General features: G+C 44.6%; 1 protein-coding gene across 1 annotated transcript in view; it reads right to left on the bottom strand.

Annotated features, from left to right (window-relative positions):
* TUT7 (terminal uridylyl transferase 7) overlaps window positions 1-18,414 on the bottom strand; it is a 1,376,479-nt gene that overhangs the window by 1,241,415 nt on the left and 116,650 nt on the right. The window contains exon 3 of the mRNA XM_085632922.1: window positions 14,469-14,591. Within this exon, the coding sequence (XP_085489048.1) occupies window positions 14,469-14,591 (123 nt within the window). The remainder of the gene's footprint in view (window positions 1-14,468; window positions 14,592-18,414) is intronic.

Below are 18,414 nucleotides of genomic sequence, written 5' to 3'. Positions count from 1 at the left end.
TCACAGGATGTTCAGCGTCGTTGCCGAGACTCGGGTTCCCCAGATTCGTGGTCGATCGCCCTAGCCGTTAGGCCAGCTCCTATTATCCCTTCACTGCATGGGGCATTTTGCTCCATAACTCACATCCTTCTATTAAATCCTATTGAAAGTGTTCCCCTAGTTTGATATAAATATAATTGTGGACTCTGTACTTCAACACAGCTTCTTTGCTGCGAATGTAATGACAGCATACTTATATCAAACAATATTAAAACCTGTTCTGAGTTTATATGCACGTAAATCCTCCCATCCTCCTCCAAATTCCATCTGTGCAATCAATGAACTGCGATGGAAGTTATAAGAATAGAGAATAACTCCCGTTTTTAGGAACATCATGAGGGGGTGTGAAATGCTGTCCTTTATGTGTCAGTGATAGTTAGTGCTTGGTTGAGGAATATACCCTCTACTTTGTCTCTTAGTGCTGACAGCGGCAATGTGATATCACAACTCAACTGTAGTACATTATTACAATAGAGTGAAGATCTCATATTTCTATTACAGGTGAACAGTGAGGCTTAACTCGAATGTAATAAGGGCATTAGACAAAACAAAATTGGCTAAAAAAAATGTATTATTAATTCAGGATTCCATAAATTATAATAAGGCTGCTTGTGTTCTGTTTTTATTGAATATTGTACATCACACATGTTAAAGCATTTGGGGGTAACTCTCTGAATTTCTTTTTAAAATAGAAAAACTAGAGAGTGGCTGTTATTTTAAGTGACTCTCCATGTGAGCAGTTATGACTGCCATGCATATTTATGATTGACACTATGGGGAGTTAAACAAGCATTGGCATAGCCAATAGGTCTCGCCTTTGGGACCTTATAAGTGTTTAACCATGCAACAGTTCATGGTGTTGCACCAAGGATATTGTGCTGCATAACTAAATACTTATAAGGTCCCAAAAGACAGGCAGGAACAAAGATAGAGTTGCCTTGAGTTTGATGATGGGGGTTGTTGCAGGTAGAGGAGGGGAGGAGAAACAGCCAGTAGAGAATGGAGGTACGTGAGAGGTAGGTACATGTAGAGGAAGGTATGAGGTAGGAGACATTTATAGTGAGGGAGAGACAGTGGGGACCAAGATTGGTTGTTTCCCATGAGACAAAGGCAAATAAGAAGTAAGACAGAAGAGATTAATGCATTCAGAAAAGAAATATGGGCAGTAAAGGTTACGTGCGGGGGTGACTAACTAACTACACAGAAAGGGGTGGCATGAAGGAAGAGGCGCAGGCAGACAGGCAAGGAGAGAGCCATAGCTACATAGTGTGAGAGAAAGCCTGGCAAGTAGGGGAGGGAGGGACAGATGTGGAGATGGGCTATGGCAGTCACAGAAAGGGCAGGGACAGATTGGAGGAGAGGCGTGAGGGATGCCCTCAAGTTGGGGTGGGGTTGGAGTCAGATAGAGTGAGGGAGTGAGCCAGCAGAGACAAGGAGAAAGTGAAGGGCATGCTCATGGGAGGCAGACAGTGAACACTGACAGGCACAGATGCGATAGGCAGGAATGGAGAAACGTGCACAAATAGAGTGAGAGGGAGGGAGGGCTTGAAGAGAGGCATGTAGTTCTACAAGGTCAAAGAGAGACAGGCTAAAGTTAAAGAGAGGCACAGACACATGCTGATAGCAATGGGTTTGCAGGCTGAGTGCGAACTGGCAAAAACAGACATGAACAGAGGGAAAGAGATACAGGCAGATTGAATGGAAGTGAATGGGGAGAGTTTTGACAGGGAGATTGCACAGAAGAGGGACACTGGTGAACAGGACATGGCAGAGAGGAGCAGTAGACATGCAGGGAGAAAGGCAAAACAAGCAGAAAGAAAAAAATATATATATATGTAGAGAGGCAGTTGCTGACTGGAGGGAGACTTAGAAAAAGACGGACATAAAAGAGAGAAAGGGATAATTGGGAAGAGAGCGGGACAATGGAGGAGATATAGGTTTTCCACTGATGGGCAGAAGACGTCGAGATGTGAGTGTGAGAGAAAGAGAGGAGAGAAAATGTGTAGAGAGGATACATACAAGCAAGGAAAGATGGTAGAGAGAGCAGGGTTAAAAGAGAAAGAGCAGATGGCAGAGACAAGGAGCGTTGAAAGAGATGGGGAGGACCGGCATGTGGGGAGTGAGAAAGAGAGGTGGATACTGAGCAAGATAGAGAGTGGATAGGCAGCTGGAGAGGAGTGGAGGAACAGAGCCAGGAACTGGAGAGGTGATCTGGAGGCGGAGAGCGCAAGAGGCCGGAAGGAAAGGGAGAGATGCAGTCAGAGGCCCTGTGTCCACAGTGAGCAGTCTGCTGGGGGTTGTGTCCAGAAAGTGTCGCGTGGAGGGGGCGGGGCTTGATTAGGTCGCAAGTGATGCGCGACGAGGACACGGAGCAAGTGCAGTACAGCGAGTGCCAGTATGCCAGAGAAAATAAAAAATACAAATACTGAGTTAATAATTTTTAGATAGGTATTGCAGTGCACATCCTTGTAATAGTCTCTTTGACTGCCTTTAAATTCTGCTTAAAAGCAGTGTGCATCCGCGTAATATTACTTGTCTGTAAGCTGTTGTGTCAAACGAACAGGGCTCAGATGAGCAGCTCACACGGGACAGCTCGGGTGAGACTGGATACAGAGCACAGACTTCAGAAGGACAACATTCAAAGTTGCATCAAAGGCTACTTAAATAACAAGCAGCAGCTGTTTTCAAGCACACTCATGCTTTGTGGCACCATCCACCTTGTGGGAGCGAACAACAGCCAATTAGCATGTGCGCCGCTCCTTGCTCCCGCAAGGTGGATGCCGCCACAAGCACGAGTGTATGCTTGAAAATGAGCAGAGCGGCGGCTAAAGGCCCTCCTATGCGTAGGCGAGACCTAAAAACACCAGTAATTCTGCACTATTGCAACTTTTTCTCTGAGGGAAAGGAATTACCAATGAAATGTGTGTTTTTGCTTTATGTTGCTTTGCTATCTACTGATATATTCCATCATGTTTTACTTGGCGAAATGTATCCATTGAAATCTCACCACGTGCATTCATAGCATTTGAGGTAATGCAAATTCACACTAACTCCAGTTTTCAGGCTAATAGTTACCACAACCAAGACAGCAATGAGTGCCACAAGCTTCAGCTCAACAAAGCCCATATCACTCTAGTATTGCACGAGACAACTTGAAGGAGCATCAAAGCCTGAGGCTCTCAAACACTTAAGCTTTACAGCCCACTTTAATAACAAAACGAGGGCTCATCTGTCCAAGGCAGTGGGCCCATGGTTTGTGTTCCTGTATGCACAACTAAAAAAAATTTACATTGAGGCTTCTCTCTATTGAAGAGACGCACAGCCAGGCTATTAATGGGAAGATTGGTGCACAAACGAGTGCAGCTTCCTCATGGTAGCCAGGAGCATCAAACAAAAATTCCAATTTTCATATGGGAACACCACCAGTGATGTTTACTGCCAAGCTCGCCAATCATGAGAATCCCACTCGAGCCGCTGTTGAACGAAAACCCTGCATTTGAAAGTAGAGTTCATAGGACAATCTCAGAACACAGACATAAGTGTTCTTGGCTCCCAGTGCCAGAAACTCTTTTGGAACTCCTAGAAACCAGTAAACAAGGCCCAACCCTTGTCCACGATTATCCATCACCTACAGAACTTCCACAAAAGACAAATATGAAAGCACTTGTCAAACAACCTTCCTTGCCTTAGGTTGGTAATGCTCTGTGATTAGACAAGTCAGCACTGTCTTTAGACAGAGTCTAATGGTCACAAGAAAACGCTGGAGTCTACACTGCAGGTGTGAGATTCGAGAGCCATGGGGCACATCTACATTTGGGTATGGTAAAATTCTTCTCCCCTAAAATCTCCACAAAGAAAACGGAGAAACGATTTTTATTCATGCAAAATGCATAAGGCCACTAGATTGCCTGAAAACTGAAAGCAAGGGTATAGCTTTAATATTAAATAAAGAGATAATCGCACGACTTGGAGGAGAAAATGTCTCAAAGTTGTGGCTCACATTGTTTTCGCTGTTCCACAAGATATTTTCTACTCAACCCAGTATCCAGAGAGAAAAATTATGGAAAGAGCATAACTGTAAATTCTGCTATTCCCATATTCCAGAGAAGAGTTCATATTTAAGCCACAAAAGGCAAGTAGCTCTTTATTTTCCCCATATTTCAGATCAACAATGCACTACCTATGGAGAGTTTCAAGGCACAGTTTTACTGTATTACGTGGGTGGATTTTGGCTTAAGGGGAACACTGCAACTCGTTAACATGCCTAGATATTGTCCACAATTTAGCATATGCAAAAAGCATAACTACTTCATGCGTATGACGCTGTAATTTGACTTCACCAAAGGCCACGAGCAGTGTGTGCAATGGATGAAAACGCCCACAAAATGCTGGCGAGACCCCATCTTACAGTTTGTGAAAGGCAGCTCAAGCCTGCATTGCTACGACGGCCAAGGCTAGCTTGAAGCATTTACAACATGTTGGTACACTGTCCGTGCTCGAGTATGTGTGAGGGCGACGTCAGATCTAGTGGGAACATGTCGTATGAGTAATGGTTGGTGTTAATAAAGCGATCTCTTCCACAACAGCAGGAATAAAACAAACGTAAAGCAGTCAGTTCACACACCCACAGGTGGGCACCCATGAACGCAAATGAACATTAGCCTGGAAATGACGGGCACATAAATCGCCCATAAACCCACTTTGAATGATTAGGAAAAAAAGACTAATGAAACAAGAGCTAACGCTGAAGCCGGACGAAAGTGAAAGTGATCGCGATGCACTTAATGAGGCTGAAAGTGATCGCGATGCCCTTAATGAGGCCAGCAGAGTGACGAGATCTGTGGTGGGGGAGGGGGAGGGAATTGAAGCGCGGAGAGAGGCACGCAAAGCGCGCGCCCGCGCACATGCACTCAGCCTCTAGGCCGGCCATGGCAGCATCTGGTAGCACTTTTTTTTACCCCTTTACAATAAGTCGAGCAAGCAGCTTGCGCTGCTCTAGGCTCGACCTAAAAAGGGGTGGGGCATTTCCTTGAATAGCTGCGAATGTGAACTTTTGTACTATAATACTAATGTTTCAGATATATTTTTTGTATTATATATCGCTGTTTGCAGCATTTTGTTAAATGTAATATTAGTAAAGCGTTTCAAACCCATTGCGAGGAACTTCAAGGCGAGCAAATGCAAGCCAGGTGCGCCCTGGTCGAGTCACGGCTCAGACCGTAGCCAGGCTGGCTCCTGCACATGGGCGGAGGAGACACAAAGCGCTTGGAAGGTTGCTGCGCTGATAGCACATCAATGAACCCACCTGCCTGCTGCTGCTCATCCTCTATGCATGCCCAATACAGCACTTAGATTTTAGAGACCCTTGTTCTTTCTCGTGTTCATGAGGAGGCAACCTCCTGCCTTTCAGAATTACCCTACTGACAACTTCTACGTCAGTATTAGCGGGGAGGGACATTTCAGCTTAAAAGAGACACTGTGGTGCAGGAGACTGCACAGCGTGCACTGTTTCAGCATGGACAGCACCATGGTGCACGTTTAGTAGTTCTCGTTTTGTTCCATCAGAGCCCAGTTGTTCTGACTTGTCAGCTGTGCGAAATGCAGCTTTTATATAGGTCTCCAGAAGTAAACTTTCATTCTGAGCTCCAGTGACTGCTCTCTGCCCACACTCCCTACAGGCCGCCAACTGTGAGTGGGAATTTACTGGAAAAAACACGTTCGAAAACTTCGTTTTTTCACAGAACACAAAAAAATATAGCGCAGTTCAAATAAAATGGGGAAAAACAAATATTGATAAATCTATAATGGTAAGAAAATATAGCAAGAAGCCTTAATTATAAAGGGTTTGAACCGAGTTCTGCATGGAGAATGCTTTGTGCTGTCTCTTTGTATTTCTCTTGAGGTTTATAAAGTCCTATCTGGACCTTTACAGTTCCTTCCGAAATTGCTTATGCTCACTCGTGTTGGAGGGAGTATTAATGTCTACCTTTCCTCATCCTCTTCAACTTAGTAGCCCTCAATAATATGGGTGATTCTTCTTAAACTGAACCGTTTCGCTCTGAGACAGGAAGGCGATATATGGAATATATATAGTAAAGCACATATGTGCCTAGCGTTGGATCGATGAGGAGTGGAGCTGCTAAGGGCATCTGATCAGGTGCGCTCGGGAGGACAACTCTCGGCACAAAGGAGCAGTGTTGGTGTGTTTGCGAACATGCACAATGGATCGGAGATATGGGCCATGCCCGGATCTGTGCCCACCAAGCAAGTTCCAGACATGGCATGCCCCACTGGCTGTAAATATACCTTTTACGCTGTGTTGTCGGAGGTCTTTGGAGAGCTCGCAGTGAACTGCTCCGGGCTTTGGTCGCCGGGCAGCGCGGCCTCTTGTGTACAGCGGCCATTGGCCCGGATTAGTCGGCCTGGCAGGCCCCCAAGTGCTCGAGTCGACATTCATGGCCTCTTTAGCCGGCGCAGGCCCCCTCCGCGGCCCTCTTTGTGCTCAGCTGGGCCCCGGGCTGACTGACAGCAGACTCGTGGCACGGCCTTTTCACAGAGCCTCGTTCGCGTCCTTTCAGCTGTGGATTACAGGCGGGCGGGGCAGCCCCACTTCTGTGGAGATTTACGTGGCAGCGCGCGCAGCCATTCACCCTGGCAGCGGGCGAAGCAGCAAAGCTAATACCGCACAGATGGTGGCATGGCGTGTGTTTCAGTCTGGAGCAAAACAGGGCTTTAACAAAACCACAGTAAAACCAGAAAACAAGGCAGAGCAAAAGGCAAGCGCGGTCCCGAAAGTGAACAAGCACACCACTGCCTTTCTCCGAGGTGAAGCAGAAATGCCTCGGAGAAAGGCAGTGGCATTTTCGGATTCATGGGCGTGTTTTTCTTTTTCTCTCCTCTTGCCATTGGCCGGAGGAGAGAAAAACACGCCCAGCGAAAAGTATCGAAAAAAAAACGCCCCCGAATCCGAAAAGGATGGGGCCTGTTTTGCGAGACGAACCTCTTCTCCAATAGCTGGCCAGCATTTAAGAGGCCAGCCAATGGAGAAGAGGAGAGAAGAGGGGCGGGTTCAAGCCCCTCTTCTCCAAGTCATTAAATCTCGGAGCGAGACTGCGCAAGCGCAGCCCTCGAGCCGAGACCTAAAAAGAGACATTTCCCAAGAACCACTGGGAAAACAGTAGTACAACCAACCACCTATGAAAGGCCATAATGCTTGCATGTAACCCAGCTTCTCTAGCAACTCTCCCTTTTTCTTCGCTGCTCACAGAAAAGATAAGGACAGGATCTGCAAAGAGCCTGCCTTGTAACAAAGTGTTGCTGTTCCACCACTGCAGAAAGCGATTGGTGCAGTGCTTTACCAACACTAAATCTTCCATGTGACCTTCCACTTGTGAACACTGGCTCGCGAGTTACTCCTGAAGTGGGCGCATACCCTGGCATGGGGCACTATAGCAATGCATAAGGTCATCAAACACATGGTTAATAGGCTGGGCCCCCGCATCCAACGCGAGAAGCTGATGGTTAGGTGTAGAGAAAAGGGCTGGGAGAGACGCAAGTGGCTTAGGCTGTCAGACGTCCGACTGCAAAGCTTGGAAAGGCATCTGGCATGGAAGGGGAGGCCTGATGACACTGGAGCAGCGTGGATGAATTGGAGGACGATGATGAGTGACACGGGAGACGTGGAGGGTTACTGTTAGAAATAGTGGTTACTCCTGATAAATGTAAGCATCCGGTTGAAGGGCTTTGCACCGCATTATCTATAAGCCACTTATATGAAACTTTCTAAAAGTACCTGAATGTGAAAGTGGCATTAGAGTTATTCACCTAGAATTGATACGGTTGACATATTTTGATCCAAAAGCCTTAACTATCATTGAGCAATTCCTCATCTGGTACGCTGTGAGAGTGTAGCTGAAAAGTCCAAATGACACCTGGAATAGGGTGGTTATCTGGTGTACTAAACAGACTTCTTGTATTTCATTCACGCACTATATTTGAACCAGAAACCAGACATTAGACCCATGTGCACATGCCTTCCAAACCATCAGTAAAAGCGCAGAAAAAATTGTTCTTTTCTGAAGCACTAGCTGGATTGAGTAAGAAGGCCACAATGAAAACACAAGTATTAGCAAAAGAGCCAGACTTTATTCTCAGTGTGCTGATTGGAGAACTAACCTTGATTAAAAATGCAACTGCGTAAAGTGAGAGAGAGAGCATAGTAGAAACAGCTACCAAGTTTAAAATATGAATACTGATACAACATATCGCAGGCTAGTGCACATAGAACAATTGAACTTAAAAACATGGGTGTGTTCTGGCCCCACATCTGTTTAATCTTTTCATGGCCGACCTCTCCCCAAAGCTAGATAAGGTGAACTCGCATCCTCCACGTCTAGGCACTCTGCCCATCACCCACTTATCTTATGAAGATGATAATAGTGCTACTAAGCCAGACACAAATAGGCTTACAAAGGGTGATCAATGAACTGGCACAATTCGCCAAGGAAAATTCCATGGAAATCAATACTTTAAAAACAAAAGCTATGATAATAAGCAGTCAGGCTCAAAAGTACCGGCCATTCCAAATCAATAATATAAACTTGAAAGTGGTTAGCACCTACAAGTATCTGGGAGTGCTCATGGATAAACGACTTACCTTTCAAAACCACAATGAGACCCAAATGAAAAAGGGTAATGGGCTAATATTTGCCATTTGTACAATGGCAAAGAACCTGAAAGGGCCATCGTTCACTCCACTGCTAGAAGTAATTATAGCAAAACTTTTGCTAACAGTAGCATACGCAAGTGAAATCCAGCACGGGAAAGACTCGGCAATCCTGGACGCTTTACAAACAAAAGATTACAAGATAATATTCTACCTACCATGTAACTCCTCCCCAGCACAGATGAGGTTAGAATTTGGGTTGCAGAAGCAGCACGTGCAAAGGCGATATACAACTATAAAAACTTGGTATAAAATCTGGATTTACAGGCAAAATCTAATCAACAATGAGTTGTGGATGGCCCTTGATAAAGACCCAGAATCTGTCTACACCAAATACGTACGATCATCATTAAAAATCACTAATACTACAAGTCTCTGGCAACTTAATCTCCCACTTTCTTCCTTTCAGCTAGCGCTAAAAAAGCAGCGATAAAGTGCTCGCTAATGGAGGACAAAATAAGCCTGAGTAAGCGATCTCACATGGATGGTCCTGCAATCATAGACAAAATTGAAACCGGCAACGTATCTTGGCCAGACGTATGCACCGTATTTGAAAACAAAGTTCTTAGCACTACGTCTTGGTACAATTCCATCAAACCCCAACTTGAAAACTTTTCTTGAAGTCTTTGGAAACAAGTTAAAAGACCTACCCACTTTGCAGGACACCTACTGGACCCAAACTTCCATCTCATTTGACAACGTCCATGTCGACAAAAGCACACCTGTCACCCTGACTGACCACGCCCTCAACAAGATCAGCATTCCCGTCCTGCCTCAGCCCACACTTACTACCGACAGAACCACCACCACAACTGAAACAATGTCCTAGAAAAAATGTGGGCCTCCGCTCTCAACACTCACCAACTCAAACACAGCAACAACCACCACAAAGCCATCAAGAAGTTCAACTACTGGATCACTTACTGCGCCAATGACCTGGAACCCCAAAAGCTAAACAGCATGTTGATATACATACCCCAAGCCAGCTGGTATACGGAGGAGTTCAGGCTAACAAAATGCCACTGCAAACAACTTGAGAGCAAACGGAGATGAAGCAAAAACAACAAGGAAAGAAACATATTCACGTCTACCCTTATAGGGCACCAACAATTGATCCGGAACACCGATCAAAGCACCCTGGGAGATCAAATCGATGCCTGTACCAACTGAAGCAAAGAAATCTTTGCCATAGAGAAGAACTTCACTTCACCGGCAGTACACTCAAACTCAACCACCCATTCTCAGAACCTCTTCAACGAACTCTCCATATTCTTCAGTAACAGTGACCATATTCAGTAACTTCAACCACAACTGTACCCACGAGACTTGACAATTAACTCCCAACCTTGTCCAAATGATCTGCACTAATCACTTGGCAAGTCATCACCTCGGAGGAAACCACAACCACAATTAACTCCATCCACTCTGGTGCCCCATTGGATGTACTCCAGAGAACTTCTACCCATCAGCACCATGCTCACAACCATCTTGAACACATTCATCTCCTCAGCAACATTCCTAGATGCTTGGAAATTATGCCACAGTCGTCCCCTTGCTGAAGAAACCATCAGCTGACTCTTCCCGGCTCTCTAACTACAAACTTATATACCAGCTTCCATACCCAGCCAATGTACTCATCATACCTGCTGAGCGCCAGTATAGCGTCCTGGGTGATAGCACTCTACAAATCAACATAACATAAGACTAGTGCACTCCTCTTAAGGGGTGGATTATGGGACTGCTGTGAGTAGTTCACCATCTTAGATAATCATACCATAAATGAAGGAGGATCAGTTCAAACAGTTTCAAGAGGCCTGTGCCTTTTGTAGTCCCATCAGCTATACCAATGGTCAAGCAGTTTAGTTCCACCATAAAGAAACCTGTAGGATCTGCTATTAAGCATCTCAGTGAGATCTACATCTAAGTTTAAGAGGCTTCAACAGCTGTTGCTTTTATCTTCAGTACTTGACTTTGTTAGCACAATAGCTCCTGCAATAATCTAGCACTTTTAGTATTGAGAGGACCCCATGTATAGGCTTCTAGGCTCTGTTGCTGGACAGCTCAGTGGTTTCTGCACTTGGAAACACAGATAGTCATCTAAGATACTGCACCACTGTAGTTCTTCAGTATGTCATTGTACATAATTAGAAGGAGTCAAAGGCAAGCACAAGACAAGGGGATGATGCATCAACAATAGAAACCCACAGCAGAATACGTGCATGGTTTGCAATGTGAAGGAGCTAGGCTAACCCGATCTGCTGAAATGCTCATATTAAGAAACAGGTAACCACGCCTCACCACCTTCAAAGTTGACCAGCCGCCACTGATGCATGTTGTGGCAGACGAGACCAGGTCTTCCCCCAAAGCATGTGCTGCACAGCCTCTGGATGTGCATAGTGGTATCCTGCAACTTGTGCCCAGTCACTTTGCCCAGAGAACCACCTTGTCAGGATTTGGGTGCCTTAAATGGTATGGTTGTGTGACCTTACCATGTAATACACTCCCAAAAACTGTCTTTGGTCCAGTAAAGCTCATTTGCAAAACCTTTATCTCAACCCTGGGTAGCTGTAGCTTCAAGCGGGAAGGCTCAAACAAAGGAACTAGTGTAAAGCATTTAACAGCACCAAGCAATGAAATATAAAGTCACACAACACAAAAGAAATCTGGAAACAATTCACAGAAATATAATCTATGTTAATGAATTGTTAGAGACCAAGATGAGCAAATTCCACCAGAGGGTTCCGGAGATCAAGATTTTTAAAGAAAACGTAAATCTCAGTTCAACCGCAAGGTAACAGTTACATTTGTAAACTTTTGAAAAGTTTGTAAGAGATGTGTTTAGCTATTCCAGTCCGACTACGGTGACAAATCTGACAAGGAAAAGGCCAGGGGGACCACAAAGAAGTATGAGGACAGTTATCTGGCCACCAAAGCATTCTCTAGTCCAGTTTTAAACTTTACAGCACAGCTGCCATAGGCTTTAATAGAGTGGTCCTGATGCTGTAGATGTAAGAAATGGAGGATGCTCTGTGTGGTCGACGAGGGATATCCTTATGGTTACTCTTCAGTCCACGGTCAGATGGGGTGGCTTTGGCCACAGAGGTCACGGTCCCTCAAAGTCCTCTTTGAGCCAGTAGAAGGCCAGCTGCTGCTGAGCTACTGGTCTCCATCCACAGCGGTCCCAGTCGTAGTGTTATATTGGTGAAGGCAGATGTCACTCTTGGGCGAACAATCTGGACTCCGACAACACTCCTAGGTCCAGCATACTCTTGTGCAACTTTGAGGATCGGTTTCTTGGGGCACCCAGCAGTGATCAGAATCAATTCTACAGAAGTGGCTCCTGATTTGCCAGGTGGGTCTACTTTAGCTTTGTTGATCCTGGTGCTGGTTCCAGCGAGGGGGTGGGGGGTGGGGGGGGGTCTGCCGACCCTTGGAGTAATTTCTTTGTTCGGGGGTTTGAGAGCTTCTTTTCCTCAAGCCAGGACCCACAGGCTCGCTTCACTAACCCAGTATGTGGCAGGTGCAGTCCAGCAGACAGTGCAAACTCTCTTTGCCAAGTCCAGGGGTGAGCAGGGCAGCCCATTCTCCAGTTCCATCATGATCTGAGGCGAAGGGTGCCAGGGGTGCCATATTTATGCACAGAAAGTGCCACGGGGGGATGATGCAGTTGCTAGCCAATGGATTACCAGAATACCTCCCGCCCTGTGACGACTTTCAACTATGTGTGGCATCTAGCTATCTAAGAGTACACTATTCTGACCGCTCAACATGTTTGAAGCCTTCCTCGGATGTTAGGAGCTTGGTAAATCACCCTACAGGTGTGGCTACTTGTGGGCTACACGCCCATGGTAAAACCGGTTTGTGCACTTGCCTGCCCTCTCTGCTCCCACCGCCAGCCTGTTTACCTGAACAAAGGGGCAACCTTTCAGAAGTGCAATAGCCTGCCTACCAAAGCTTTAAAGTTCGCTTTTTGGACCAACACCATGAGTGGCTTCCTGCAAGGGGAGGTAACATCGCTCCCTGTAGCAGGCTGCTGTTGTTCCTCGGAGTTGTTCACACTACTTCACAGGAGGGCAGAAAGCTGTCTGGTGGCCAGTGACGTGTAAGATCACTGGAGAAACTGAGTCACAGAGTGGGAACTTCCTAACAAATTGTGTTTCCATAAAAGTGACATAAAATTCGACTCGGGTATCAAGTCTGGTTTACTGCCACGATTAATTTGATACCATGAAGCACCCAATTCAGCAGTCACAGTCAGAAGATAGCCAGGCTGAGTGGGCAGCAGGTAACTTTACGTTACGCAGCGGGGCTACTGACTCTTCCATAGAAAAAAACGACAATTTGGAAGCTTTGCTGTTGGGACATATAAAAACAAAAATACATATCTCAACTAATATACAGCGCTAGGGCTCGGTAGGCCTTCCTTAGAGGAGACTTACACATATTGTTATGGTAAGTGGGGGCTTCGGCAACGGTTTAAATGGCAAAATCGAACCAGCAATTTAAAAACTGCCCTTACAGTCTGCAGTGACAGAATGGGAGGAATGTTGTACTTTTCACACTCAAGGTGGCACAATGAGTGCTGCAGTCCTGGGTGGACACTCTGCCTTACAGGTTCTTGGTACCCTGGGTGCCATATAATAGGGACTTATAAGTAAGACAGTCTCTGCCAATTGGAGATAGTAAATGCGACATACACTTTGTAGTGGGTTAGAACACTGGCACAGAGGTCTGAGTGCACTGTCAGAATCATAAAAACCAGAAGAATCAGTCCATAATTGTGGGGATGAGCATGCAAATAGAGGCCATTCCTTGCACACCTACAGAGACCTCTCAAATGTTTACAGAGGTCAATAAGCATATCCAGAGCCCCTGATGAGCGCAAAAACAACAGTTGATGGACAGAATGCAGAACAATGTCATACATCCATCCCAGTATAGAGATCTGGGCCTAAATCCATCGTTTTTTTGCTCACCATGCCATTCCAGTTCGAACCCAGCCATATGCAAATGAGTCTTGACCCTGTGCCTCATGGGAACAGTCCAGCCCGAACTGCCAAGCCATGTGATGAGGCCAAGCACCTGTAACTGCGAGTACACTGTGACTGTCTGCATGTCCACTCCCTTTGCCGTAAGTTCTCATTTTAGCAAAGTGAAGTTCCGTTTTTTTTTTTTTTTTAAATACGGATCTAAACAGCTCTGCAGATCAAATATGGCACTTGCCAGTCATGATTTGTTGGCCCCTTCGGTCCCAGTCCCTAGCATAAACATTTAGTACTAAACATTTATTTAGGTTTAATTTTGGGTTCTGGATGTGGCCCTCTATGTCCCCATACATGCTCACTTGGGTTGTATGATACTCACACCCAACCCCAAACCAAATTTAATTTTTCTGTGACATGGTACCTGTTAATATTCACAATCCTTTAGCATCTCATAATAGCGCACAAAATGTGGTTTCCCATTTGAATCTGCTTTTACGGTACCCCAACATTCTAATTTTATTTTTAGGGCAGGATCTTCAATACCCTCCCCCCCCCCCCCCCCATTTTTCTTTTACATTTACTATGCCATACATGGATGTTACACTAGCCTTCTTGAGGCCCCTCTTTTTCTCTGTGACATGGAATCCATGAACAGCTGCATATTTCATGCACTGCATAACTGCAGATGAAAAAAAAGCATGCACATACTATACACTCACCATGACATATTTCTTGTGCCTTCTCTCTTTAATATGTTTATTAGCAGATGCTATAGACTCCAGGAAAGCATCACATAGCTTGCATGTGTACACAGCAGTTGGGTAGCGTCGTGGCTTTCTTCCCTAAAATACAAAAAAGAAAAATTAAAACACTAGGAACTTGCAAAACTCAACAACTAGATTGAAAAATACAACCTCCATGATTCCTTCCAATCGGAATTCAGGAGTGGCTGCAGCACAGACTGCTATACTGAACATCACAGATTACCTACACAGATTTCTGGATGATGGCCAGGCCTGCCTCCTAGTCTTCTGGATCTCTTGGCGGCCTTTGATACTATCAAACATGAGATCCTCCTAAATACCCTCACTCAGCGTGCATGCATGATTAGTACTGCCCTTCGGTTGTTTGCTTCTTTCCTGAACCACCCATCACAGCTAATCAAGCTAAACAATTTCACTACTAAAGCAACATCATTTTCACAAGGACTCCCCCAAGGACCAACACTGTCTCCTGCACTATTCAACCTCTACATGGAACCACTCGCTATGGTCCTGAAACAATCCAGAATTGCCGATCATCTGTCTGCAGATGACACCCAACTCTACATCAAAATCTCCTCAATTGAAGACATCCAGTACCTAAAAGGTCCTCTCTCCACAGCTCAATCCCAGCTAACCAGAAACCATCTTAAGCTCAACCCCAACAAAACCGAACTCCTCCTCATCCAACCGAAAGAAAAGTCCTTTCCCGTAGATATCTGGCTCTCCAACTTCACAGCATAAAATCGCAAACTATCTCCAACCCAGTCAAATCTCTGAGTATTACACTTGACACAAACTTTAACATGAAAGAGCATATCAATGCCTCAGCTTAAAGTGTTTAGCCTTCTACATGCTGAAACACCAAAAAGTCAAATCCTTTATCCCCAGTGAAGGCCTAAAGTCGGTGGTGCAGTCCTTAGACCCCTCTCCAGGCTAGACTATGGTAATGCAACGATCACAGTCACCCCAAAAAAGCACTTAGCCCCTATGAAAGCTACACTCAATGCGCCAGCCAGACTACTATCGATGGAAGAGTCGTTTTGACCACATCAATCTCACTTTCAAGAAGCTCAGCTGGCTACCAACAGAGGCAAGATGTATACTCAAAACTGCCTGCATAACACACAAATCTCTCTATATGGAGAAACCATTTTACCTCGCTAAAAAAACTATCCAAAGCGGGCCAAAAGAGACCTCTTCATAGCTCTGGCAGTCTACTTTTGATCCCACCTAAACTGAAGAAAGAAAAATCTCACGCCTGCTCCTTCTCCGGGAACGCTCCTAGAATATAGAACTCGCTGCCTCAGAATCGACGTGATATTTAATCATTCCAACACTTCAAGAAGAAACTTAAACTTTTACTTCTCAACAAATACCTAATCCCCTCCAGTGCCTCCTGACCCATTGGACTGGCCTGCTGCTCCTTTCCCCACTTTTGTCCCGACTACCTCAGGGAACACTGTTTCCTCAATATACCCACCACACTCAACCATAACTACCTCAGAACAGTATCATCTACATTGCCCACTGTTTAGCTGATACTTTTGTTCAACACTGTGACTATGTATTTGTATCAATTTTAATGTAAGTGTATTTATTCCATATGTAACTCATGTAGCGCTCCGATCCAGTGTTATGTTCGCACTGTGACCATGAATTTGCATTTTTTCACGTAATTGCATCTAATACATATGCAACTTGTGTAATCCTCTGTTGTGCCAAACATGTAAAGCACTCTGATGCCTTCGGGTCAAGTTCACGCTATACAAAACTCAACAAATAAATAAAATAAAAAAAACATATCTGGAAAAAATAGGTTACTTACTTGTAACTGTGGCTCTCCAGTATTGATATCTTTCATAGATTCCCCATCAGTGAATCTTCCCCATCAACGAGGTGCGAGTCACACTGGTTAGTACAACTCCGATTTTCTAAGCCCGAGGGTATAAGGTATACACATATAAACAAGAGGCATCAAATGAGATGAGCTCTTTAAAAGGGGAGGTGAGAAGGTCTCATGGAATAGAAAGCAGTATAAAGAAATTTGCGGAGGAGAGACACTTAAAACATAATGTGGAGCAGATTAATTAATAACCTGCTGGTGCCGGGATCACCACTTTGCCACAGGTTCTTATCAAGTAAGGAGGAATCAACAGTGGAGCGAAGTACAAACCATAGGTAATTTATTAAGCATTCAGAATGGGTCTCCATTCAACGAGCACCATGGAGTTACTCAAGGAAAGGAGCACACTTGAACAATGGCTACATTGGTTTTTATAGGGAAGATCACAAACTAGGAACGCCCAGAGGTAAATAGAACTTTGGAAAGAACACACAAATGAGCTAAGGCAAGAATCTGGAAGCCTCGTGTTTTGTGCAATTTCTACGTTTTAAGGCTGAACAACAAAATGTGCTATTCTGAGTAGACTTTACTTAAGGATTAACTATTGCCTGAAAACCTTCGAGCAAGCTGACTCTGCATGTTTACGCAGCCTACAATGTCTCAACTTTAGCTTTGTGACCTAATGTTTATGCAGGTAGCGTCAGGGACAGTATCAGGCTGAAAACAGATCAAAGGTGAGTATGAATGAAGCACAGCTAAATTAAGAAAATGAGAGATTCAGATTTTAAGGTTTCACAGTCCTTCCTTTTCAGCTGTGCTGAATCCATAAGGAAGGTACATATATCAATTTTCATTATTTCATCAATTTCAAGTTGTACCATCATTTCTCTACTTAATTCATGAACATTAATTGGGGAAGGCTTGATACTGTTACAGGTAGCTATATAAGCTGTACATGTCACAGGGGCATGCTGAATGCAGCAACAGCAAGTGAGAAAGATGGCTATTATAATCACTATTCCCTTTAATTATTTCCAGCCCCATGCAGAAACAATACCTCAAAATCATTCTGACCAAATCCATGTTCCTTTTTCCTGGTGTAATTCTGCAGTTATTTGATGAAGCTTTTGTGTGGCTCATATTTGACAGTGTGCATCCTTAAGAGACGACAAGGTGAAGTGATAATGTTCAGATGCGGTAGAAGTAGGGGGCACTAGGCTATGAACAGGGTAATATGTTTTAAGCCTAAAAAATAGACCCAAAGGAAAATCCCAATACTAACAATAGAAAACATACAAATATCCCTATTTTTCTCTTTCTAATCCAAAACTGTCGGCTTTTAGGGGGGGCATTCGGGGCAAGTACTTCTATTATAATAGGTCAAAAACACCTTCCTAAAGGGCCTTAATGACCGACAACTCTACCTATTTCAACGTATTCTATATACAAATACCTATTTCAGAAGAACACCTAACACTATTCCCTATACTGATCTTTTATATCCAACCTGTATGTTTCTTAACCTTCCTTCCTCTTACTGTAGAATTTGTTGTTTGATTGCCAAGGTAACAAAGAGTAGCGTAACGATCAGCCAGAAACAGAGCAATATAGTCTCAATTCTCCCGAAATTTCCTCACTACACTATCAGAGAGCATTAAGTCCCAAGTGTATTTTGCTTCAAAGCCTCATTGGCAAGCTTATGTACTGGTCCGGACGTTGGCGGTCTTGACCACCGGTATTGGTTGCCATTTCTCCAGAGATAGTTTCTTCAATCAAAGTCTATAGTTCTTTTCGGCCCTTGGCCACACTTTGTATCAGGGCTGAACAATGTCAGGATGTTCAAACAGAATCTGTTCATCTGGGTCAGGCATGATGGCAGCAAGTTATTATTCCAATGACACCACTTCACCATGTTTTAAAAGATCAGCATCTCCAAAATGCACTTGCTGAGAGATCTGATCCTATTCAGGTATTCCTCTTGTTATCCACTGATCATATTGCAAAGGGAGTGGCGCTTACTTTCTCCACATCACTGGCATGGAGCTGGTGTCTGAGCCC

This window comes from Triturus cristatus, chromosome 2_1, assembly GCF_964204655.1.
Source record: "Triturus cristatus chromosome 2_1, aTriCri1.1, whole genome shotgun sequence".
NCBI classification, from domain to species: Eukaryota; Metazoa; Chordata; class Amphibia; order Caudata; family Salamandridae; genus Triturus; species Triturus cristatus.
Note: the sequence above shows the minus strand (reverse complement) of the source record. Positions and strands in the feature narration are given on the sequence as shown.